At 37.0% G+C, this 24,898-nt stretch overlaps 1 protein-coding gene across 1 annotated transcript; it reads right to left on the minus strand.

Annotated features, from left to right (window-relative positions):
- Positions 1–1,811: 1,811 nt before the first annotated feature.
- Klhl28 (kelch like family member 28) lies at positions 1,812–24,840 on the minus strand. Its single transcript, XM_021179568.2, has 5 exons — positions 24,718–24,840; positions 15,836–16,734; positions 10,292–10,735; positions 8,950–9,158; positions 1,812–2,580 (listed from the first exon to the last, which is right to left on the minus strand). Exons 2-5 carry the CDS (start codon positions 16,732–16,734, stop codon positions 2,417–2,419), a joined length of 1,716 nt encoding a protein of 571 aa, XP_021035227.1. The 5' UTR covers positions 24,718–24,840; the 3' UTR covers positions 1,812–2,416.
- Positions 24,841–24,898: the final 58 nt, after the last annotated feature.

Raw genomic sequence — 24,898 nt, forward strand, 5'->3', positions numbered from 1 at the left:
TCTGGGTATTATGAACAATATAACAGGATTCTTAAAATAAGTATATTTCTAAATTTTAAGTGTTTTTTTGGCTTTATATGTTTTTATATTTTGTTCACAGGAACATGATTCTTCTGTTGCCCAAAATGTTTTGCATTAAGTTTCTAAGCCAGATAAAATATTTAAATTAAAAAAAAAATCAGTACATACTTTTTTATCTAATTTACCAAATGGCTACAGATTATATATAAATTGCATACCAGAAATAATACATGGGTAAACCACTATTAAAACAGGATGATTAGAATAGATATGTTTATATTTAAAATAACTTTCTAGTCTTTCAAATTCACTTCACTTTTGTGAGGAAGATATTAAAGTTAGTGTAACAGAATACATTTAATAATTCGATATAAACAAAAGGACTAAGTTAGGGATTTAAAAGTAAATTTAAATTCTTTTCTTTAAATAAAGTTCAGGCCAACCACAATAGTGCACCTTATTCCTATTCAACAGATTTATTCAAATCAATGAAAAAGTTATTGCTATGTGTCATTATGATACTCAAACAAGTGACGTAGAAAATATCAGTTGATTTTCTTAGCTCCTGTTAAGTGCTAGATTAGAAGAGACTAAAAATTACTTGCAAGGCTTCATAATCTGTGCAAATATTTATAAAGTATGGTGCTACTTTATGACTAAAGATGATTTTACATAGTTTCATAGTATATTCTCAAATCTACAACTGGTAGTTTATGGAAGAACAAGAAAACCTACAAATTGCCCGGCTATAGTTTTTAAGTCATAACATGTATGCTAACAGGTAAAGCTAGGCTTTACATTACAAATGGCTTCTTAACAACAGTTACAATAATATGGCACTTAAGAATGCAGGATGAGTTTTTTTCTTAGGAAAAAATATTCACTGATCTTGTAGACATTATAGAGAGTATAGGTGGGTAAAAAAGAAAAAAACATAAAGCACATGAAAGCAAAATTACTAAATACGAAAATGCAAGTACCAACGTCATAACAAACTGCAAGTTAATGTGTTAAAGACTAACAGATATTTACTAAACCATGCGAAAATAAGTTAACTATTTCTTTTAAATATGCCATCAGCTGCTGTAACAGTTTTGTTTTGAAAGATAGTTCCTTTAAACAAAGCAGAACCAAATTTAGAACCATTTATTCAAGTAAACATCAAGTTCCAGTCTTCCTCAATGAGTTACAAGTATCCGGTTACCTAAGAGATGAAGGAAGTGACGCACACCTGCCTAGCACGCTGTGCTTGGTGCATATATTTCTGTGCTGAAGGACATGTAATCTCTAAAACAAGAAGGGAAAAAAGCATCATCTCTAAGTCACCATTCAAAAACCATGGGAAGTATAACTCAAGCCATTCAGATAGTTCTGATGTTAACACTAATGTAATCATTAACACAAGCACAAACGAAGTAGGCCAGTAACAATGAAAACGCTAATCAAAGTGTATCATGCATCTCACATTGGACACCCAAATAACATCGGTTATAGCTTCGTTATACATCCTACAGTTAGCACCATTTTTATATTTGAACACTGAAAACAAAATGAAGACCTTAAAAAAACTAAAATTAAGAATCTATCAAAGAAAACACTGCATCGAGGGTGAGACTAAACATCTTTCAAATATATTTACATCAACTATCAGAAGCCTGCTGTGTAGCACTAAAGAACCGAGACAGACATGATTAGTTTTCTATCCCTGCTTACCAAAGCATAGATGAGTAACAAAGTTCAACCAGCCCATATAGAAAAAGCATAAACAATAAATATGTAATGTCTTAAAGCAGGGCCCCAAATATGATACTAAAACCACTGTTTTGCAACTTTCCATACTATTAGCCCTAAAATCATTCAGCAGAAAGAGCACTCTGATGATTGACATGTTATTTACAATCCTTAAAAGTACCCGAAGTAAAAGCAGCCCTTTTTTAAAAAACAAACACACACACCATGTGAAGCATACATATTTACATCCAACAGTCACAATCCACATTTTGTCCAGTCATACGATACACTCCAGAGTCTGAACTTCTCTCATCCTAGTAAATCAAATACAGATCAAGAAAGAAGAGCTAAAATTATTGAAAATAAAACTAAAAAGCAGCAAGGTTTTTCTACATGTAGGAACATAAAAACTTTCCCAGTCTCAGTGAAGAAAAGTGCACGATTTAATTGCTTAGGACTTTCCTTTTTTTTTTCCCCTTGTTTAATTATTAATTCACTATATAATCAAGAGCAAGCTATTAGTCAGTTCAAAGTACCCAACAAAACTGAGTCTTCATGCCACTTTAAGTTACAAAGAAAGCAGTGCAGCTAGCTGTCAGGTTCAGGTCACTGGGCACTCTTTCCTGTAGTACCTCCTTGTGCGATTTCCACAAGTTCACACTTGTCAAAGTGCAGTTAATCCAAAATTGCAGCGACAGTATATCATGCCTGCTGAATCCAGCCATGTATCTGAGATAGGGTCGTATTTCTGTACTGTGTTCAGATAGGAAGACCCTGAGTGACCACCGACGACATACAGGTAGTTATCGATTACTGCAGCACCAACTCCTAACACAGCAAGAAAAGAAAAGAACAAACAGGTTAAGAAGTAGACTATGTCTCACAGAGAATAATTTATATCTTAATGCATTTTCAAAACTCATTTCAACAATATCCTATAATTATACAGGCAATACAGCAATATAGGCTTACTAGGAAATAAACAAACCAAAACCCAACAAAATAAAGCAAACAAACAAACCAAAACCCTTAACAAAACAGTCAGTTGCCCACTACAGGAAAGCATTTTCAAAATACGCTTCTTCTTTCAACACACAATAATTGTACACGTTCACAGGGTCCAGTGTGGCACTGTACGATGATCAGATAAGAGTATTGCCATGCATTCTTAAAGAACTAGGAAGAAAGCAGTATATTTTATAATGTATATTTGCATGTTTTTCTATAAACCATTCATCTTGTCATGTCTTCAAATACATCACACTATGTAACTTATGTCTTAAAAATCCTCTTAGACATTACCATTATAGCTCTAAAAATAGTAAGACCACCTACATTTTAAACATTCTCATTGTTCTCGTGGCTTTCCTTAGTGAGGGTACCAAAGAAGCTATACCAATCACTTAGAAGGGTCACTGTATTTTGTGCTTTCGATGTCCCTTGAGTGCCTATGGTTCTGGAATTTTTCAATCATAACTCATAGCTTTGTGAAAAACCCTAAAGCATTTCTATCATTTAAAACTGCCTTTTAAGTAATGTCATTTGAGTTTAGGTTCAGAAATAACAATTTCTCCTTATACCTAATGATGTATTTGTTTCTTCTCTAGAAATCCTAAAATGCAACTCGTTTTTGATGAACAATCTTCTTTGCAGAGGAAAGAATATTTGATAGGGAACGTAAAGATAGTGATATATAAACCAAATAAAGCAGCCAGGAGGAGGGAGGGAGGCAGGGGCGATGGTGGATTAGGGACACACAGTACTTTTAGACATCCTCAAGAATCTGAAGCAACCGTTAGTTATGTGGCTGTGGAGAGAGGTGGCTGGTGTGGAAGGGCAGGGGAGAGAAACAGCGAGCAGCAGGCAAAGCCCAGGTGCACTCAGCAAATAGCAAAGCAAGAGGCACATCCTCCAGTGAGAAAGAACGGATCTGAAGGGTTCCACATGCCCACTAGAAGACAGACACACTGGATAAATGAAGTTTGTGGTGGCATTTCAAGCTTGGCATGGTGGTGCACACCATTCATCCCAGTCCTCTGGACACAGAGGTTGGTGGATCTCTATGACTTAGAGGCCAGCCTGTTCTTTATGGCACAGGGCAGGCACACAGATTGCACTTTCAAGCTTGCTCACTGGTAATATGGGTGGCAGTCATCTCAGTAGAGGTCTCACACTCAAACTTGAGCAAAGAAAGCACAACATTCCGCATCTCTACATTTCTACACAACAAAGGCCACACCTTTCTCAATGACTGATCACTGCAAGAAGTCATTGTGACTTGGACTGAGATTCATGGAAAGGGATCTACTTGACTCTAAGTAGAAGCCACACCACAGAGGCAGAGCTGTAGTCAGATAAAAGAGAAAAGCCCTGGCACACAAGATAATCACAGTCCTGTGCTTTGTCTATGGCTTCCAGAGACAACGTTGGCTTGACTCAGCTGTGTAGTCTCAGAGGATCACAGTAAGTTGTGGAAAGTTCCCATGCTAAATCCACGTAATAAGAGGTATAGTTCCAAGGAGCTCTGGGGGGTACTGGTTAGTTCATATTGTTGTTCCTCCTATGGGGCTGCAAACCACTTCAGCTCCCTGGGTATTTCTCTGGCTCCTTCACTGGGGACCTTGTGATCCATCCAATGGATGACTGTGAGCATCCACTTCTGTATTTGCCAGGCACTGGCAGAGCCTTGCAGAAGACAGCTATGTCAGGCTCCTGTCAGCAAGCTCTTGTTGGCATCTGCCTAGTGACTGGGTTTGGTGGTTGTTTATGGAGTGGATCCCCAAGTAGGGCAGTCTCTGGATGGTCGTTCTTTCAGGCTCTGCTCTGAACTTTGTCTCTGTATACCACCAATCAAAGAAAACACATGGTGGAACTTGTGGCTCTAGCTATGTATGTAGAAGAGGATGGCCTAGTCGGTCATCAATGGGAGGAGAGGCCCTTGGTTCTGTGAAGGTTCTATGCCCCAGTATAGGGGAATGCCAAGGCCAGGAATGGGAATGGGTGGGGAGGGGAGCAGGGGGAGGGGGGCATAGGGGATTTTTGGAGGGAAAACTAGGAAAGGAGATAACATTTGAAATGTAAATAAAGAAAATATCTAATGAAAAAAGAAGAAGAAGAAGAAAAAGAGTTTTGAACTCATAAAAAAAAAAAAAAAAAAAAAAAAAGAGTGACTCTGAAAGGAGTAGTCATCCATCTAGTGTGTCTGGTGGGAGCAGTTCAGACGGTGGAGCCAGCACATCCACATTAGCAGGCTTACATACACACTAGATAAACTCTCATGGGGCTCAGATGAAAATAGCCCTTTGTAGTCTAAATTATAAGGACTTTATAAAGAAAATCTAACTTATATACTCCATCTAGAAAACAGCAAAGTGTGAGTGAATGTGTAGTATGAGCATGGTGTATGTGTGTGTGTGAATGTTACGTATGTATATCATGTGGTGTGTATTTGTGGTATATGGCACATGTATGTGTGTGTGTGGTGTATGTGGTATATATGTGTGTGTGCATACATGCCCATGTGTGTATGTGTATATATGGTGTGTGTGATATGTATATGTGTGGTATATATGTGTTTTGTGGTATATGTATATGCATGGTTACATGATTTTTGTGTGGTTATGTGGTATATATATATATATATATAGATATATAGATATATATGTAGTTTTTGTGGCATGTGTATGTATGTGGTATATGTGGTGTGTAGGGTATATGATTTACATTATACATATATGGTATGCATATGCTGTATGTGGTATATGGTTATGTGGTTGGTATGTGTATGTATATGTGTATGTGTGTGTATATATATGGTAATCTCTTGATAACTGAATCCGAAGATATTAAAATGTCTGAAGGAATTCAGAATCTAATTTAGAAATGAACAATAGAAAAAGGATTCAAAGTCAAATTTTGTAAATAATCAGTGATGCCAAAGAGAATGCAAACAAACAAGAGGTGAAGTAAGAACACCAAGACCTAAGGCAAGAGAGCCACGTGGATGAGAAAGCAGCACAGGTAGGTACTGAGGTTCTGCAGGAAACAGATGAGAAATATCAATAGCTGTATAACAGCTCATGTTATACAGAAGAAGAACGTCACAGGGATAAGGACAAGATCGATGAAAGGGCGAGATGGCCACAGAGTTCAAGTCCTCTGGGACATGATCAAGAGACCGAACTAAATAAGTGATGGGATAGCAACAAGAGAGCCTGAGATAGAAATTAAGACAAAGAAAACCTTTTCATAAAATGAGAGCTGAAATTTCCCCAAATCTAAAGTGATAGGAGGGAAACAGGTCATTTCCACTAAAAGCAGGAAAGGAGATAACAGGCAATGAGAGTCTAATTCAGTGTAACACCTAAATTCTCTAGTCAAAAACGGGGAAGACGACAAGACAGAGGAAGGAAAAGTGATATAAATAGGAGAGAAAGAAGTATAATTACTTGTTTTTTAAAATTATGTAATTGTGAATTTGAAGACCATAAAAACTCCAGCCGCCGAACCCACTGTGCTGCTTGGGGATTACTCGGAATCTAAACTGGAGCCCAGACACCGAACACCCACCCCGTTGTCTGGAAGTCATTTCACCCAATACTTAGCTCTAGGACTGATAAATTCCAGTGACCTGCAACCCCAGGACTGCAAGGCATCCTGCAGCACAGATCTCAGGTAAGGTCCCAGGCCCAGTACACCCACCTTCTTTCTTACTACTCACAATTCCGTCTCCACACTAACACACAAGCATGCTTCCCAAGCCTGCCTAGTGTTCGCAGCCTAACCCCAGACAAGGCCTCACAGCCTAGCGGCATCTATCTCACTTGTCTCTATCTGAGAGCAGCATGTCCTGAACCCCATCCCAATGAAGACCACACACTCCCACTGTGACTCTGGCCCTTGGTACCAACAAGGATCAACTGTAGAATGAGAAGAACTCTCCTGAGACTTGTGAGTACTGGCAATGAGAATCTTCTAAGCTCCTAAGGCTCAGATGTTACTGCATCTATCCCTGGATGAGCTAAGACCTCTTCTCATGCTTCAGGACAGAGTGGCCTCTGAACACCAAGCACCACTCAGCTGGCCCACATCCTGACAAACTGGGGCAACAGCAAAGAAAGATCCAAACAGCCACTCATCAAAGATGAGACCAGAGAGCCATACCAAAACAAAAACAAACAACACTGCCAACAAAACAACAATAACCAAAATCTAGATGCCTAGGTCCCAATTGCAAAAATCACCAATAGCATGAATAATGAAGACAGTATATCTCTATAAATTAGCACCCCTACTTGTAATGTCTCAGGAAAGAAGAAATTTAGTTGATGTACAAGACAAGGATTCTAAACAGAAATTATAAATATGTTTAAGGAACCCAAGCAGGGTATAGAAAGAGGAAATCATAGTGAAGGCATAGAAAATATCTTCAGTAAAATAAACCACAGAAGACCATTCCAAAACTTAATGAGGAAATGCCTATCCAAATACAAGAAATCTATTAGACACCAAATAGAAAAGACCAGAAAATAAATTCTCCCCCAAGACATATTACAAATGATACTAGGGGGCTGGAAAGATGTCTCAGTAGTTAAGAGCACTGACTGCTCTTCCAGAGGTTCTTTGTTCAATTCCCATAACTACATGTTGGCTCACAACCATCTGTAATGGGATCTGATGCTCTCTTCTGGTCTGTCCAAAGGTAGCGACAATATGCTCACATACATTAAATATATACATACATACATACATACATACATACATAAATAAATAAATAATCTTAAAAAAAAAAAAAGCTCACAAATGATCCTAGAAAGGAAGGTATGGGCACACTCAAGTCATCACAGGAAACAAATAATGTCAGGATACATAATCAAATGAGATCCGAGAAAACAACGCAACAGTTCCAAATTGATACACCTTTTAATAATAAGTCTAAATATTAAAGATCACAATTCCCAAATAAAAATAAATGGTTTTGCAAACAAACAACCCCCCCCCACTCATTTAGATCAATGGGATACGACAGAGGACCTAGAAACAAATCCCCACAGCTATAGCCACCTTGAAAAAGGAGCCAAAAACACATATTGGAAAAAGCCTCTTTACCAAACAGTGCTGTGACAGTTACAAATCCACAAATAGAAGAGTGATACTAAATGCCTGTCTCTCACCCTATATAGAAACCCACTCAAAATACATTAAAAAGAACGTCAGTGTATGATCTAAAATGTTGAAGCAGCAAGAAGAAAATAAATAGAAAATTGTTCAAGTTAGAGAGACAAGGACTCTGACCATTTAGTAAACATTAATTGAGAAATAAGACTGAGCAGGAAAGGAAACTATGATCACAGTGAAATAGCAGTCCATAAAACAAACAAACAAACAAACTCGGCTAGATATTTATCTAATTAGAAACTAATATTCAGAATATATTAATGACTCAAACAAAAATCCAAATCAATAAAAGAGTAAACAACTAAACAGTGAACTCTCAAAAGTACAAATCATAAATACATGAAAAAATGTCTAACAGTCTTTAGCTATCAAAGTAATGACGATCAGAAGTGTCTTGAGAGTCCATTCTACCAGACACACAGAAAAGAAACTGCTATGTCAACCAGGAACAGTGGAAGTCAGTCCATCCATGACTGCAGTCTGTATGGAATTCCCCACCATAACAAAATAGAACTACTGTAGCATCCAGATCTCCTACTTCTTGATACACACCCAGAGGAAAGAAAGTCACAATAAAAATCCCCGTAGACTTGTGCTTATAGTGGCTTACTGTGAGAGGCAGATGGAGTCAGGAGAAATGGCTGCAAGACTGCAGGCCAGTATGCAGCCTAGCAGCATGAAATGAAAAGAAACCCTGCTCGAAACCAGGTAGGAGAGAACCAACTCCTGTAAAATTCTTCTCTGACCTTCACACCCATGTGGTATACCACACTATACCTGCTGCTCCCTCTTCCTCTCTGTTTATTGCTGTGTCTGTCTCTCTCTCTCATACACATATACACAAGTACACAAGTGATTCTTTTCTAGCAAATATGCTGTTAAGGTCCAAGGTGCTAATATTATAATACACTATGTGGAGTCTAATGAGTTAACAATTCAAGATGTGGTTCAATTGTAGAGTATTTACATGCATCCCAGTATCACAAAATAAAACAAAAGAATGAATAGAAAAAACATTACCTGTCCTGGGCTCTTTCATTGGTCTACACACTGTCCACTGATTTTGATGAGGATCATATCTTTCAATGCTTGACAAATGTGAGACACCGTTATGCCCACCTACCACGAAAATAAAACCTAGCATAACTCCGACGCCAAAGTGAATCCTCTTATCAGCCATGGGTGCAACCATCTCCCAGGAGTCCTTACTTGGATCATAACGCTCCACACTGCAAGGATTTACATGATGAAGAATTAATTCATAGGTCAGTTTTGTTACTTGCTAGTCCTGAAAAACTGAAGCCCACCACACATTTAAAATTAAACAGATAAAAATAGTGGTAATTTGTCCCAAATGTTTAGGTATCTGTGGATAAGATACCAAGTATAAAAAGTTTACTTTGTGAGCAGGACATAATAGTTATTCTTTTATACATCCATGAGGGACTGCAGGGTCAATTCCATGGATGTTACAATCCTTCATACAAAATAGTGGTGCCGTACATTTAAGCACAAGTCTTTTTTATTAGATTGCTCACAGTGAGTAAAACACTACTACTAGCTATAAAAAAATCTCTCAAGCAATTTTAAACAAAGGTTTAGAACTCTGATTCACAGTACATACAGTTGGTATCTTGTAAACTTTACTACTCTTATTTGTATTTCTCCTTTATTCAATATATTACAGAATACAAAAATCATTCTTATTCTAATAGTATGGTGACATGTGTAGTATGCCCAAATAATCCAGAAGAAATATGAAATAGTATTTTAATTTTAAAAGCTGCTTCTTTACAGTAATTATTATGTACACATGAATATGGGCATGAATGTACCACAAAAAGACAAGAAAGGCTCTTGAGCTGTGGCTCTTTCCCTCTATCCTGGGGTTCAGAGATTGAGCACAGCTTGCAAGACAACCTCAGTTGGTTGTACAGTAAGCACATCTGCCCACTGAGCCATCTCACTGGCCCAAGATTATACTTTTATGTTTTATAATGCATGGGAACACAAGAATTGTACTTCTACTTTATTCCATTAAGCAACCTGAGAAAAGATCATGCACACACGTGATAAACACATAATTGCATCATATAAAAATCTCAATTTGTCTTTTTAGGTTTCTCAGCTCTCAAATGCAGTTTACTACATTAATTGAATTTAAATTTTAATAGAGATTTGAACCTCCGTGATATAAAATATTACACTTAGGAGCAGTCTAAATCCTCAAATACTTGTCAATATTACTTAAGCATATTAAAAAGTCCTTTTGTACATACAAATTTAAAACTCAGAAATGAATGTAAAGTTTGCTTCTGTAGAAATCTACAGTCGTAAGCAATTTAATCACTGTCTTCAATACCTGTTCATGTGAGCGGGGCCATAGCCTCCAATGGCGTATATCATTCCATCCAGGACAGCTGCAGCAAAACAACTTCTTGTGGTTGTCATTGGGGCCACAGGTTGCCACTGCCTTATTTTAGGGATGTATTTTTCTACAGACTGCAAGTAAGACTGGCCATCATATCCACCTAAAGCATAAACTTCTCCAGCGAGTACTGCCACTCCGAGAGTACTTCGGCTCTCATTCATTCTCTCGAGAGAAGTCCAGGCGTTTGTATCAGGATTCCAACATTCCACTGAATTTTCATGTTTTCTGACAGTCACACCAGGACGCACGCTAGTTTCAATACCACCTATAACAAAGACTTTTTGGTCTAAAACACATATTCCGAATTCATAGCGAGGAATATTTAAGGGCGCCAGACCAATCCAAGAGTCATTCTGGGGAAAGTACATCTCCACACTAGCGAATAAGCAGAGAAATAATAGATTAAAATATACAAATGGCCCATGAACAAGCATGTTTATTGCTGTTAATAATCAAGGCCATGTAAATCAAAACCACAATAAACCATGATGTATCTTCTACACCGTTCAAAGTGCAGACAGAAAATAACTATTGGCAATAGTGTTGTGCAAACATGGACACACTGGCTGAGAGGGTAAACTGGTACAAACTACTCTGGAAAACAGTTTTATCTGACAAGGCGGAGAATACATACCTTCACTTACAATTTCATTCTTAATGTGTCTCTTCTATTGAGTACTTACTACAGCCAATTTTGTAGTAGGCAACATATCCAAAAATGTTCATTGGAGCACAAAACAATAATTCATCACAAAGAAAATGGCAAAATAGTATAGTATTTATATGTATTGCATACAGTTGCCCCATGACTAATATACATTCTTAGATATGTGTGTAAGATAAATGCATCCACATATGTATGCACCTGAGTGAATGCCTAAGTCCCGCATATAACTTCAAAAGACTGGAAGCAGTCCAAATGTGTAGCAAGCATCAAACAAATAAATGATGATATTTCATACCACAGTGAAAATTAATTTTACACATGAGAACAAGATGTTAAATTCAAAACAATTCTGTATATTTTCATTTATATCAAGTTCACAAATACATAAAACTAATTCCGGGATCAGAAGCACATATAGTTATTACCTTTGGGCAAGGAAGAACAGGTAGGGGGTTCAAGGTTGCTTCTGGGTGCTGGCTACATTCTACTACATCAACTTTTGCTTCATTTATTAGGATGGACTAAATAGTACATGTGGGGTTTGTTCACTCTGGATATGGGTAGAATTTTAATATTAAAGTGAAAACCATATTATATCCATATACTATAGTTCTTATGAAAGTAAATGAAGTCCTTCCTCACGCAGTGTCCGATATGTCTCACAACTTTGCTGACTTTGGGTGAGAAAGCACATCTCTGAAGAAATATATTTAAATAAAAATGTTGAAAACCTTCATATCTTTGAAACACTTAGTATGTGGAAAATTATAATGAAAAGCAAAATAATGTAACACATAAAATTGAGGATTGCTGGGAGCTTAAACCAGAACATGTTTGTGTGTAACATGTGCTAGCAGTGGAAAGAGGTGAGGACTCAGGAGACATATGGCGTAACTGGAAAAGAAAGAGGTTGTTTAAAGGAGAGGAACAACCGCCTGACTATATTGAGGTGGGAGAAGTGATCAGAACTGAACTGAACTTTTCAATACCCTAGTGGTGTTAGAAAATTGGTTGGTGTGAGGAATAAATAAAGAAAAAAACCACACAAACAAAAAGGAAAAAAATCTCACTGGAAATGAACCTAGAAGTTCTAAAGGGGAATTATCTAGAATTCATGGATTTCTGCTTACCTAACTCATGCGAGATAACTCACGTAAGCAGACACTGCATATAAAGGTTACTACTCATCCTAATGTTTTTTGGTTGTTCTTTTGTTTTTAATTTGAAACAGGGTTTTATTATGTAGGCTTGGTTGGCTTAGAACTCAGGATGACCTTGTGTTCATGACTATCCTACCGCCTGTCTCCCAAGTGCCAGGATTACAGGTGTGTGGTATGACATTTGGCCCCCAGTAAGTCTTCTAAGGGCAAATGGCAATCAGTTTTATTAATACTTTCATGGAGTGAGTGTCAATGTGTTGCCACATGTCCATTCAAGATTTGACATATTCCCAGTTACTTGTAAGCATCTTCAGTACGTCATCCTCAGGACTCCCTATGTCTAAGCAGAACCTTGGCTACCTCTATCTAACTTGACCATCTAATGCACACTTTCTTCTCTAGCAAGCCTTAAGCCCGACATTAAAAAAAAAAAGAAATTCCACAGAACGGGATCTCCCCAGACCCTCTCTCTTATCGCTCTGTACTACTTGTATATTTTAGTCTTTCTCTGACTTATCAATCCCTATTACTATTTCAAGACATTGCTTTTTCAGGAACCATCCTTTGTCCTGTATCGTCAGTCCACTCTCTTCTTTATGGGCATCTTCTTTCAAACATACTCAGATATTTCTATTCAAGAACCAAATATAACAAATCAAACCTTCCTGACCTATCTGTTGCTCTCTTTACTTACACTTTCTTCATTCATTCTCAACACATTGTAATGTTCTTAGACATTAATGATCATTATACTGTCAAGTATAACAGCTACTTTTTCATCTTTATCTTTCTAGACCTTTCTTCATACTTGAATTTGTTGATCATCTTCCCTCCTTCTTGACAAACTTATAATTCCTTGGGGTCCCTGAAACTCTTTGCTGCTTCTTCTTCTTCTTTTTTTAATCTCTAAAATGGTTCTAGATTGACATTCATTAATCAATTCTTTTTCTGGTCTATATGTTCTTAATCTGCCAAAAAAGAAAGAAAGAAAGAAAGAAAGAAAGAAAGAAAGAAAGAAAGAAAGAGAGAGAGAGAGAGAGAGAGAGAGAGAGAGAGAGAAAGAGAAAGAGAAAGAGAAAGAGGAAGAGGAAGAGGAAGAGGAAGAGGAAGAGGAAGAGGAAGAGAAAGAGAAAGAGAAAGAGAAAGAGAAAGAGAAAGAGAAGAGACGAGACGAGACACTTATGCTGGTAAAAAAGCCCATCAAAGATTTCATAGTTTAATTTATCCTGTGTGACTGTGTGACTTCCAAATTTTGAGACAAGAGCATAGATATATGTACTCAAATCCAACAAAAAGTAGGATATTTTTTCTACTTGAATATTTAATAGGCACTTAATTTCCATATGTCTAAAACTAAACCCAGTGTCTGTTCCTTTAAAGTGACTCCTTGTCTTGTATACGATCTCATCCATATTTGCTTTTTCCCTCTCCTTCAGCATGCTTCTTCTCTCTCCATCAATTTACTCTCTCCAAACACTTCTTAAACTACTCCATTCTCTTGTCCTTCCTTTCTTCCTCCCTCCCTCACATTCTCTCTTTATTTTGTATGTATTCATGCCTGGTGCTTACATGGGCCAGAAAAAGTTGTGTAGAAGAGGGTGTCAGATCTCCTGTAATTAGAATTATAGACAGTTGTAAGCGCCAACTGAGTGCTGGATGGCTGCAAGAGCAGCCAATGCTCTAAACTACCAATCCTTATTTATTGCCAACTTACCTTGCCTGAACTTCTTACAATAGCTTCTTCCCTAGCCATTCAGAGGCTAGTCTTTGCTCTTTTGTGTTCCTCTAAAATTCAGTCGGAATGATCTGACATGCAAATCTGATCATTATACTATCCTCTTTAAAATACTTTTGCAATACACACACACACACCCTCCCTCCCTCCCTGGCAAACAATAACATCAGCCATGGTTCATATCTGCAGCTGCCTCACTACCAAACAGCCTTTAGCTTTGTGTGTGACCTACACTGCATGGTGCCATGTCTCTGACACATCTCTTCTTCCCCTTCTTTGCTTGGCTCTTGCTTTCCTTTAAATAACTTAACTTAGACATAAACATCCCTATAAAATCTTCACTAAATCCCTTAAATCCACTAAATCCCTAAATCCCTAAAAATACATAACCCCTCTTAATAGCTGCACTGAATTATCTTTAGCATTGCATTAACATACTATATACAAATATATTTTACTAAATTATGAATTTATTGAAGGCCTTTTATTTAGCACTGTTTGGTGTAAAATTAAGCTGAAAGGTTATCAGCCTGGTTCCAATTTTCCCAATTATTAATAATGCTGTAGTAAACAGCTTAATAAAATGCTACTTTAATTTTGCTATGATAGACATAGTGAGGAAAACATTATTAGATATAAATATAAGGCCATTTTTCTGATTTTTCAATAACAAGTGCATGCTTTTAATATCTGAGAAACCAAGAGGCAATTACACAAGGATTTTTTTCAGTATATACTCATATTTGGAATTCTGTCATGAGGTCAGTTATTTAGTTCATGCCACTATCCCACTCTTTCAAGCATAAGTCAAACAATCAACAAGGGTGATTAACATGGCAAATAATCTACTTGTAGCCTAATCTCAATAACAGTACTTTTAGGCTATAAAGAAAATATACAGTGAGACTTGATTAAATATTTGCACTGTGTGAATTGCCAATGATGAAATATCAAATTTTCTATTGGAGAAAGAAAAGTTTACCAGATTTTTGGAAAGTTGCTAGAAAGAAATCAACAGTATTAAAAGAATATATCAAACATGAACATTTTCAGAAGTGATCTTTATGAAAGAAAAGACAAAAAAAAAAAACCTCTCAAAATATGTTGTCAGTGTTGAAAGGCAACTTGCATACAGAACTAAATCAAGGGCTGGCAAGCTACACAGCCATGGGCTAAAATTAAGGTCATCTACTTTTACGAATAAAGTTTTATTGAAACACATCCATGCTTAAACATTCACCTACTGTCTATGGATGCTCTCACCCCACAAAGGTGGAACTGAGTAGATACAACAAAGATAAGAGGGCCCATAAGTCTGAAATATCTACTTGGCTCTTTATAGAAACACACTGGCAATCCCTGCTATAAAATGTTAGGAAAATAAAAAGAAAGTTTTACAATATCCTTGTAAAAAACACAATGAAAAACATTTCGCATGAAAGTTATTATTTATGGCAGTTTCTTATTTTTCTCATTTCCTTGATATTCCTTTAACTATTTTCATTCAAACCAACTCCTATCCTCAGTCTGCCCTCATTGCAGGTTGCTAGCTCTCTTCTTTAGCATCCTGTCATAAGGAAGAGGAGGAGAGGGTGACGAGAGAGAGACAAGAGGGAAGAGAAGGAGGAAGAGGAGGAGGAAGAGGAAATAGTGAAACAGAAGAAAAATTAGTATACATTCAGGATAGACAAATGTACACACTCAAGAGTGAGGCAAGAAGTAATAACTGAGTATCACAGAGAATGTATGAAAATATGAGTAAATATAAAATTTTAGGAAATAAAAAGGAGAAGAAGAACACCATAACAGCAAATAAAAGGAAAATAAAAATATTTTTTAAATACAGAAAATCATCACATTTAAAAAGTATAAAATGTGTCAGTATTACTCCTTTAAGAAACCCTTCTATTTACCTATCCAAACAGGCAAAGAGTCCAGATTTTCCTCCTACTGCACACAGTACTTTGGGAGCACAGCGAGGTCGTGTCATCAAGACTGTCTGATGAGAGAGTCTATGTTCAGGCATGAAGTGGTACTTTAGGGCTTCATTCAAGAGATGTTTACAGGTGCGATCATCACGGATAAGATGATTCGCTTCATAGAGCCTAGTGAGGAACTTAACGCTCAGCAATGGTAACCGTACACTGTTCAGCAGCTGGGCTAAGTACTTCTGGCGTTCTTGTACATCATACTTGATCCAAGATTCTAATGCATAAAAAACTGTCTCTTCAGTAGCTACATTCAAGCAGTCATTGGAGACAATTTCGTCCAAATCAGCATGTGTAAGCTCAAAAAACTCTTCTGTCTGGCAAACAGATTCAAAATTCTGGCATATGAATTTAGTAGCTGCCAAATAAAGGTCATGACAACCGTAAGTCTCAGCAAAACGGGAAATTCCAATACAATTACCAGGGTCAAGTTGGCTTTCAAGAAATGCACAACATTCTTTAAGAACGAGTTTTATCTGGAGTAAGTTTGCTGCTGGCAGGAGAGATTCAACTGTGTCCTGAGAAATGAAAACTGTGCCTGTATAGGCGTACTCCACAATGGCCTGCAGCGCAGCTTCATCAATGCACTGAAACTCAACCTCACTGTTCTCTTTCTCAGAAAGGTTGCCAGTGAACATAGCTTTGAAGTATGGGCTGATGCTGGCAAGTACCACTTTATGAGCATGAATTTTAACATCACCTACTCGAAGAATGATGTCACAGAGTTCGTGATGCTGGCGAAGAAGATTCAATCCCTGCAGAAGTTGTTCAGAATGTAAGTGGGTTAAGTTAGCAAGCATGTAGGTCGGGGCTGTGTGGTCCATCTACAGAAAAATATAAGACATGAACAGTTACTTCAAAATAGCCATGCCAATGTAAGTTTGTGTCTCAAAGAGTACAAACCAGACTTGTTTACTTGTTGATTTGCTGGGTTCGAGGCTTCTGGAGTTAGAAGGAATTTAACAATTATCTAATTCAACTCCTATTGAATATTAGGAAGTGGAAAACCAAAATGTTGTATACCATAAGGAATTTTAGATGGAAACTACATGTTTCATTGTGTATTTTCATTAAAGACTCGGCTATCACTATAATAAAATCAATATGTGGAGAAAAAAAAGTTGCTTCGAGCCAAATTAGCATTGAAACACTAGCTACGCCGGGCGTGGTGGCGCACGCCTTTAATCCCAGCACTCGGGAGGCAGAGGCAGGCGGATTTCTGAGTTCGAGGCCAGCCTGGTCTACAAAGTGAGTTCCAGGACAGCCAGGGCTATACAGAGAAACTCTGTCTCGAAAAACCAAAAAAAACAAACAAACAAAAAAAGAAACACTAGCTACTTGCTATTTTCTCAATCACAACCTCACTATACCAGTGCAGACTGGCTTTGTAAAGGTTCACTGTTGTTAAACTGCCTTTCCCTATGACCTCCATGTTCACTCATCTGTATCCTTTCTCACAATAGCCTCTCATAACAATACTGTTCATGTGATTATTAATGCTACAGCTCTCTATAAAATGTGCACTCTTCCAAATGTTTTCTTACTAAGTGCTAGGTATTGTCCATAACCTTTCCCTTTTCATCCTTCTTCCTCAATACAAATTTCAAAAGTCTAGGTCAACTTTAAATTTCTCTAAAGTGTATTCCTTTATATACAATTAACTTAGTTATATACATGCAGATTTTTAAACCACTCCCCATTTTCATTTGTCTCACTGTTTAACAAGGAGAATCATATTCAGACTAAACAGTGAACAAAGAACAATGCCAATGGAAACTAGAAAGTTTGAAAGGGAAGAGATGGCTATTGTATAAGAGCATATTTCTCTCAGACTAAACATTTACATACTAAGATAATTACAAAGACATAGAAATGAGATCCTGAACTTAACACCAGTGCTATAGGACTGGACCCTAGTCTCAAAAGCAAGACTAAATTTTATAAACAGTCTGAGAAGAGTCATCTTAGCTCCAGATAACACTCTAAAATAATTAATGATGTAATCTGTGAGTACATAAAATGGATCATTAAGTCTAATCTAATCTAAAGGAGTTATCAATAATAAGGCATATCAGAGACTGTTTCTTCTCATGGTAAGCTTAGCGTTTTATATCAGAAAAGTGAATTTTATGTTTAATTAAGATATTTTTGAAGAATTTTAGATTTGAGAACAAATCTAAAATTTTAGATTTGAGAACAAATCTAAAATTATAACCTAGTTCAGTTAGGTAAATTAGCAGATGCCCAGTGCAGACAACTGGGCCTGGAGGGATGATTCTAGTGGTGTATTGTAGGACCAGACCATACTCCAGGGCTCTGCCCTTCCTTTATGTAGTGACCACAAAGGGCAGCAAAAACACGGAACAACAAAAAAACCTGACTTTTAACATAATATATTTTTTTAGGCTTTTGGTCTTTCAAGACAGAGTTTTTCTGTGTAGCCTTCCCTGGTTGTCCTGGAACTTGTTCTGTAGACCAAGCTGGCCATGAACTCAGAGAAATCTGCTTGCCTCTGCTTCCAAGTGCTGAGATTAAAGGTATGAGGTGCCACTACAACCTGACTAGCATAATAATTTTAAAAGAGATAAAATATAAACATTCTAAAACATTGGCATGAACGTAAAGGATAGAAATAACCAATCTGTAGGATGTTTTAAGGATTTAGAGATTTTAATTTCAGTACTACTTTAATACTCTAAGCTGCTGTAGGCCTAAGCTTTATTAATAGAACTATAATGCATGGAATGTCAGAAAGGAGACTTTCATTTTGTTCTGGAAATGTCAGTTCATATCAGGTGCACATCCTTTGGGCATCATTCTTTAAAGGGAATTGAAACAAACCATAACACCCATTGAAGAGAATAGTTCAGATTGTGTCAACTGAGTAATCGATCTGAGGGCTCTGAGTCTAGAAAATGGAAAACTGAGGGTTATAGAGCAAACCCTAGGATAAATGTTGTTTAATTACTGTAACGGTTGATTTGAGTGTTAAATAAATGTATACATATGAAATGCTTAAAGCAGTGTCTAGCAGTGAGGTCTTGGCAATTTTATTAGCTTTCTATGCTGTGCTACCTCTTAGTATTGGATAAGAAATTCACTCTAGGGTCTATGGTACATGTGGTATAAAAGCATAACATAACTGGTAAATAATGTGTTCACACAATATATATAAGCACACATAGATGATACATATTACACAGATCTAGATAGGTATGACAATATAATTTTAAGAGATTTAGCACTAGAATCAGACTGCTCACGTTACAATATTGTCTAAATTATTTAATAGCTCTATGACCCTATGAAGGTCATCTTAAAATCTCACATTTTCTCATGTGTTTAGCATAGTCAAAACTGCATTATCCATAAAATGGGATATGTCTTTCTGTGTGCTGGCATATAGTACCCAATAACTATTAGATGCTATTTGTTACCAGTATCAATATTAGCCTTAAGACCATGTGTTTTCCCACCTAAAAGACTTTTGTCTGTGCTAACCACAAAAAAGGAGGCTAGCTTACTACCAACAACAACTATTGGGAATAAAGTTTACATAAATCTTATTTTTAATGCTCAACTAAAATAATTATAGTTAGAACTTTACATAGAGAAGGTAAAATAGGGAAGCGCAGAGGTGAGGGGAGCCAGACAGCCAGCTTTCAGCTCGCCTGGTGATGCTTACACTTGTGAACACTGAGAATCAGAGCAGCTCTTTCCAGCCTACATACTGTAAATTTTACTTGTAACTTATTTAATATTCATAACTTTGATTATACTTGGTTTTTAGTTATTTATACATATATTTCTAAAAGTAACTCAAAGAAAAACTAATTTCTGGGCTGGTGAGATGGCTTAGTGGGTAAGAGCACCCGACTGCTCTTCCCAAGGTCCAGAGTTCAAATCCCAGCAACCACATGGTGGCTCACAACCATCCGTAACGAGATCTGGCGCCCTCTTCTGGAGTGTCTGAAGACAGCTACAGTGTACTTACATATAATAAATAAATGAATCTTTAAAAAAAAAAAAGAAAGAAAAACTAATTTCTGCTCTTTAAAATACCCTTGCTATCAGTTTTACTATGTTCATTTATCTCACCAACAACCTTGTGGAGAAGGGCGGGCAAGTACCATGGAAACAGGAAAGAATAGGGAACAAAGTATGAACTAGAGCCAGAGAAGTCTGAGTCAAGTCCAAAGTTAGCCAAATGTATTGAACAGCTCTATGACCTTGGACATATGGTAATTTAATATCTGGGTATATTAAATGTGCTATCAGGCTGAGACTGGTAGCTCATGCCTGCAATCCAAAGCACTTAGGTAGCCGAGGCAGGAGGATTTACGGTGAGTTCCAGACCAACCTGGGTACAGGATGAAACCTTCTATTTTACCTTCCTTATTTAAAGTTTTAATTGTAATTATTTAGTTGAGCATTAAAAATAAGATTTATGTAAACTTTATTCCTAATAATTGTTGTTGGTAGTGAGCAAGCTTCCTGTCTCAAACAATTCTAAAAGTGTAAGCCTATAAAGAATAAATGATAAATATACACACATGTAAATGCCCAAATCACACAAACACTAATCACATCAGGGCACTAAAACAAACCAAAGAGGAGTCTAGGTAACGATACTCCCTTCACTGATGGTGTAATAGCACATCTGATACACTGAGTTGCCTCTACATGATAGTCATATTTTTTTAAACTTCTGCTAAAGTAGAACAAATATCAAATGAGTACTGTGTATCTATGAACTAAACAAGTCAATAATGAACAAAGAGTATCAATGTCAAACTTTCAACAAGGTAACAGCACTGTACTTCATTTCTAATTATATTCATGTTGTACCAATACCCATAATATGTTAAAAGAAGAGTTCATACTTTTAGGTTGTTATAACCAAGATAATAAAGGACAGGTTGCAAGTTTAGTATCTATCTACTTAATTGACACCTAAGCTACAAAGAGGTGGTGCTGAAATCAGCTGGGAGGCAATTAACTGTCCCCATATAAATAGAGATCACAGTCGCAGCGCATAAATAGAAAAGAAGAGCTGCATAAAAAAATCCAATGTAATTTAACAAGTCAGATTTTTATCGTAACTGCTGTCATTAAATTCTCATCCCACAGTTCATTTTTCCTTACAGTAGAATCTAACCAATTATAATATATATTTTTACCAGTACATATCTATAGAATAAATTCGTCTGACAATTATTTTTACTAGACCTAGAGAAACCAAAGTAAAACTAGCTTCCTGTCACTAACATGAATCCTTATATCTTGGGTCTGGAAATATGCAGCAGAAAGCAAGGGCTATATAGAGAGACCCTGTCTCAAAACAAAATAACAAAAACAAAACAAAATAAAACAAAAACTAAAAATTTCTTAACTTTATTAAAGCTCTGACACAACTAACACAGAAAAAATAGATTAAAATATATAATCAAATAATACATAAAATATAAAGATTAATAATGGAAAAAATCAAATTTTATCTGATAGTCTTAGCACCCTCCCCCTTTTTACCAAACTTCTAAAAGCTCTAAGCAAAGAGTTAAATTGACTAACTTAAGTTTTATTTTCTTCCTCTGATCCTTAAAATGGGAACCTCTGGTGGTCGCTGAGAGGATTAGATGAGTTAGGATTTACAAAGTGGCTAGCACAGTACTTGACAGATAACACACAACAAAGGACTACAATTACTGCTCTTAATAGTGATAACATCTCATTTACATTGTACTTATTAATGACGACTTCTTAAATTGTGCAGGTTTTTATACTTTACAGGATTTAGTTTTCATTTCCATTATTTCAAGGATGCATTTCCATTATTTCAAGGATACCTATAAAACTTAGGTAAGAACACACAAAGACATAAAGTGATTCATCCAACAACTTCATTATCTCTGGCTCTAGAAACAGTGTTTACGCTACTTAAATACACCTCAAAGAATGAGGTATACCTTCCTGTAATCTGCTAACTTTGTTTAAAATATTTTGAAATCATTAAAATGTGCTGCACTCAAATTTACAACTTTTAGTATGGCCCTAAATATTTCCATTCAAATTTCTGAGGTTTACTTTTACAACAAAAAAATGCACTCCTATTATCTGACTAAACTTTTTTTTTTTTTTTCCTTTTAAAGCAAAGCCTTTATTCTCAGCACTTGGGAGGCAGAGGCAGGCAGATCTCTGAGTTTAAGGCCAGCCTGGTCTACAAAGTGAGTTCTTGAATTCCTATTCAAGGCTACACAGAGAAATTCTGTCTTGAAAAACCAAAAGAAGAGAAAAGCCTGTTCTTTATCTAATTCTATTATTACATACAAATGTTTTTCTAGTAAATACAGAAAGGACTCCTAGACTTCAAAAATAAGATTAAAAGAAACTTAGTACTTTTAATAGATATAAATAAAATATATTAAATAAGATTTATCTATAAGACCATCTTTAAAGGTACTAACATATGACAGTGTACTCTCATTCCCCAAACAGCCACAATGAAACTAATGCATTTTCCAAGTTTTCTAAAAGCCATAATGTAATAGACATAAATAAATTACAATCTGTAACACACATTGAGCTACAGGGACCCGAGAGAAAGGAGGACTCATTTTGCTTTGCTTGCAGGAAAATAATAGGACTATTGCTTGATTTATGGATCCATGTCTCTTCAGTAGTGTTCTTTGCAGAGGGAAAGGAAAATTCTTATATTTATGCCATAACCAATAATGAAACATTATCCACGACTTCCTAAGTTCCTTTTCTTTGATACTGATTACAACACAACCTCAGTCTGGTTAGTAACTTGGCTTCCTAAGTCCTTAGATACATGAAGAGTTTGCTGGATTTTTCAATCTGAAAATTCTGGTCACTAGAAAGAATTACCTTCTACTTCAACATAAACTGACATTCTAATGTGGACATTCTACTGCATACATCAGTCTCCTGTTCCCTTTCATGTGGACTGGGTTCCTGAAGTCTCAGCATATATGAAAAGAAGTATGCATTTAAGCTTTTGAGGTTGGATATGAGAATCTGTCTTTCTGTCCCCCCAAGCTCCCATGATAGTGTAGGTGTAATTCAGAACCTTGCATATGTTACGCAAGTGCTCTCTAAGACCTACACCCAGCCACCCAGTAGTCATTTTTTCTCACTGACCAGCATTATAATCATCTCTTGGTTTTCATTTCCATCCTTACTCTCTCTAAAAATAGAAAATGGGTGGGGACAGCAGCATGTCTGTTATTGTTTTTCTACTAAAATACATGTGTTAAACCAAACTCAGGCAGCTCTGCTTATACATCCAAATGATGACTGAAGGCTGTGGACGACACTCAGTGGCAGAACACTTCTCAGCATGAACAAAGCCCCTCGATTCAGTGTTCAGGACAGTGAAGAAACCCACCAAGGCTTTAAACCAAAGCACAGGATACATGGTTATACAGCCTCATTTATATTAATACTTTTTCCAAAATAAAAAATTAAAAATATTTTAATTATGTTATAATAAAAACTAATAAATACAATTTCAACTTGCATCACCAGGAGTATTAATTATTGTTATAAAGCACTTTGATACATGTGACTCAATTATTTCAAGATTTCGAAAAGTAATATAGCTGGGTATGGTGGCACAGGGCTTTAATCCCAACACTTGGGAGGCAGAGGCAGGCAGATCTCTAAGTTGGAGGCCAGCCTGGTCTACACAGGGAGTTCAGAACAACTAGGACTACACAGGAAAACCCAGTCTCAAAATAATAAAATAAAATAAAAATTGAGAGATATCCATTTGATACAAAGAGGGACAGAAATACTTTTGCATTTGAAGAATATAAGCTTGGAACTTCAAATTATAACTCAGTCTTTTCTCACTGAAAAGTAATTGTATTATTTCTTTAAAAAGTCTGCCGAACAACAACAAATCTGTTTTCAAGCTTGGTTTGACAGTACACACTGGTAATCTCAACATTCAGAAGACTGATACGGAGGGTCAAGACTTCAAGACCAGCTTGGGCTACACAGTAATTCAGCAACTAATGTTTCAAATACAGACACAAAAGTTGCTCTTTTATGCCCCAAAGGGGTGTGGCCGTATAGGAGATACTCTTAGTTGAACTGAGTCTATTTATAGTTTATTTTACGAAAACACTCATCAGCCATCAAATTCTCATTTTGCTTAAAATAATGTCTATCAACCTAAATCCTCTGGGCAGAATTCTCTGAGGACTGTAATGCTAAGAACTTGCACCACAACTGAAATTGTCTAGCGATCTCCGTCTCCAGGAGACTGAAAGACTGCAGAGACTCTGGAGTATCCTAGGGGAGATGGGAAAGGTGGAGGTGGGGCGAAAAGAAAAGTCCCACAGAGGAGCTACAAGATAAAGGCTTTATGCACTACGTTTATTCTACCTATCTATAAGAAAACTTGGTGATTCGGACAATGAAAAGTGACAGAAGCCTTTAACACTCCACAGCCTGGGGGTGAAGTGAGGAAAAGGAGGCAAGGGAGAAGAGGGCGGGGCGAGGAAGGTACCCAACGACAAGAAAGTCTTTTTTTAAAAAGTACTCTGTGTGCTTGGCCTCGGTTGAGTTCTCCTGTACTGCTAAGCAGTCTGCAGGAAGAAAGAATCTTATTTTGGACAGCAGTGAATGGAACGTTTACAATGGTAACCAGCACTGTGCAGAACATGTCGTCTCTCTCTGCCTGCTCTGGTCCAGTCCTTTGCCTCGCATTCTGGCTCCTGGGGCACTTGGGGAACACACCGCCAAAGCCTGCACCACTGTATAATAGCAAAAGGAAATACCTGAGTCCCAGGAATAACACCTGCAGCAACAGGAGGAGGAGCCACGGAAAACTGGAACCCGGGATGGGATCCTCTCTTGCTCCGGTCAAACCTCAACTCTTATGGGTGGGGTGGAAAACTTCCGCCCCGGACAGGGAGCGTCATTTCCGTCTAAGGCCTTGACCCCGCCTCTTCATTCTGG

Source organism: Mus caroli, unplaced genomic scaffold (genome assembly GCF_978045245.1).
Source record: "Mus caroli unplaced genomic scaffold, Mus_caroli_1 scaffold_14, whole genome shotgun sequence".
NCBI lineage: Eukaryota > Metazoa > Chordata > Mammalia > Rodentia > Muridae > Mus > Mus caroli.

Bases quoted from the DNA above. Each gene is read 5' to 3' on its own strand.
- Klhl28 (XM_021179568.2), bottom strand. From the start codon at position 16,734: ATGGACCACACAGCCCCGACCTACATGCTTGCTAACTTAACCCACTTA. The intron at 10,736-15,835 runs GTAAATAGAAGG...CTTATTCGCTAG, and splicing joins CTCTTTGCCTGTTTGGATAG to TGTGGAGATGTACTTTCCCC. The intron at 2,581-8,949 runs GTAATGTTTTTT...TTGCTGTGTTAG, and splicing joins AATGAAAGAGCCCAGGACAG to GAGTTGGTGCTGCAGTAATC.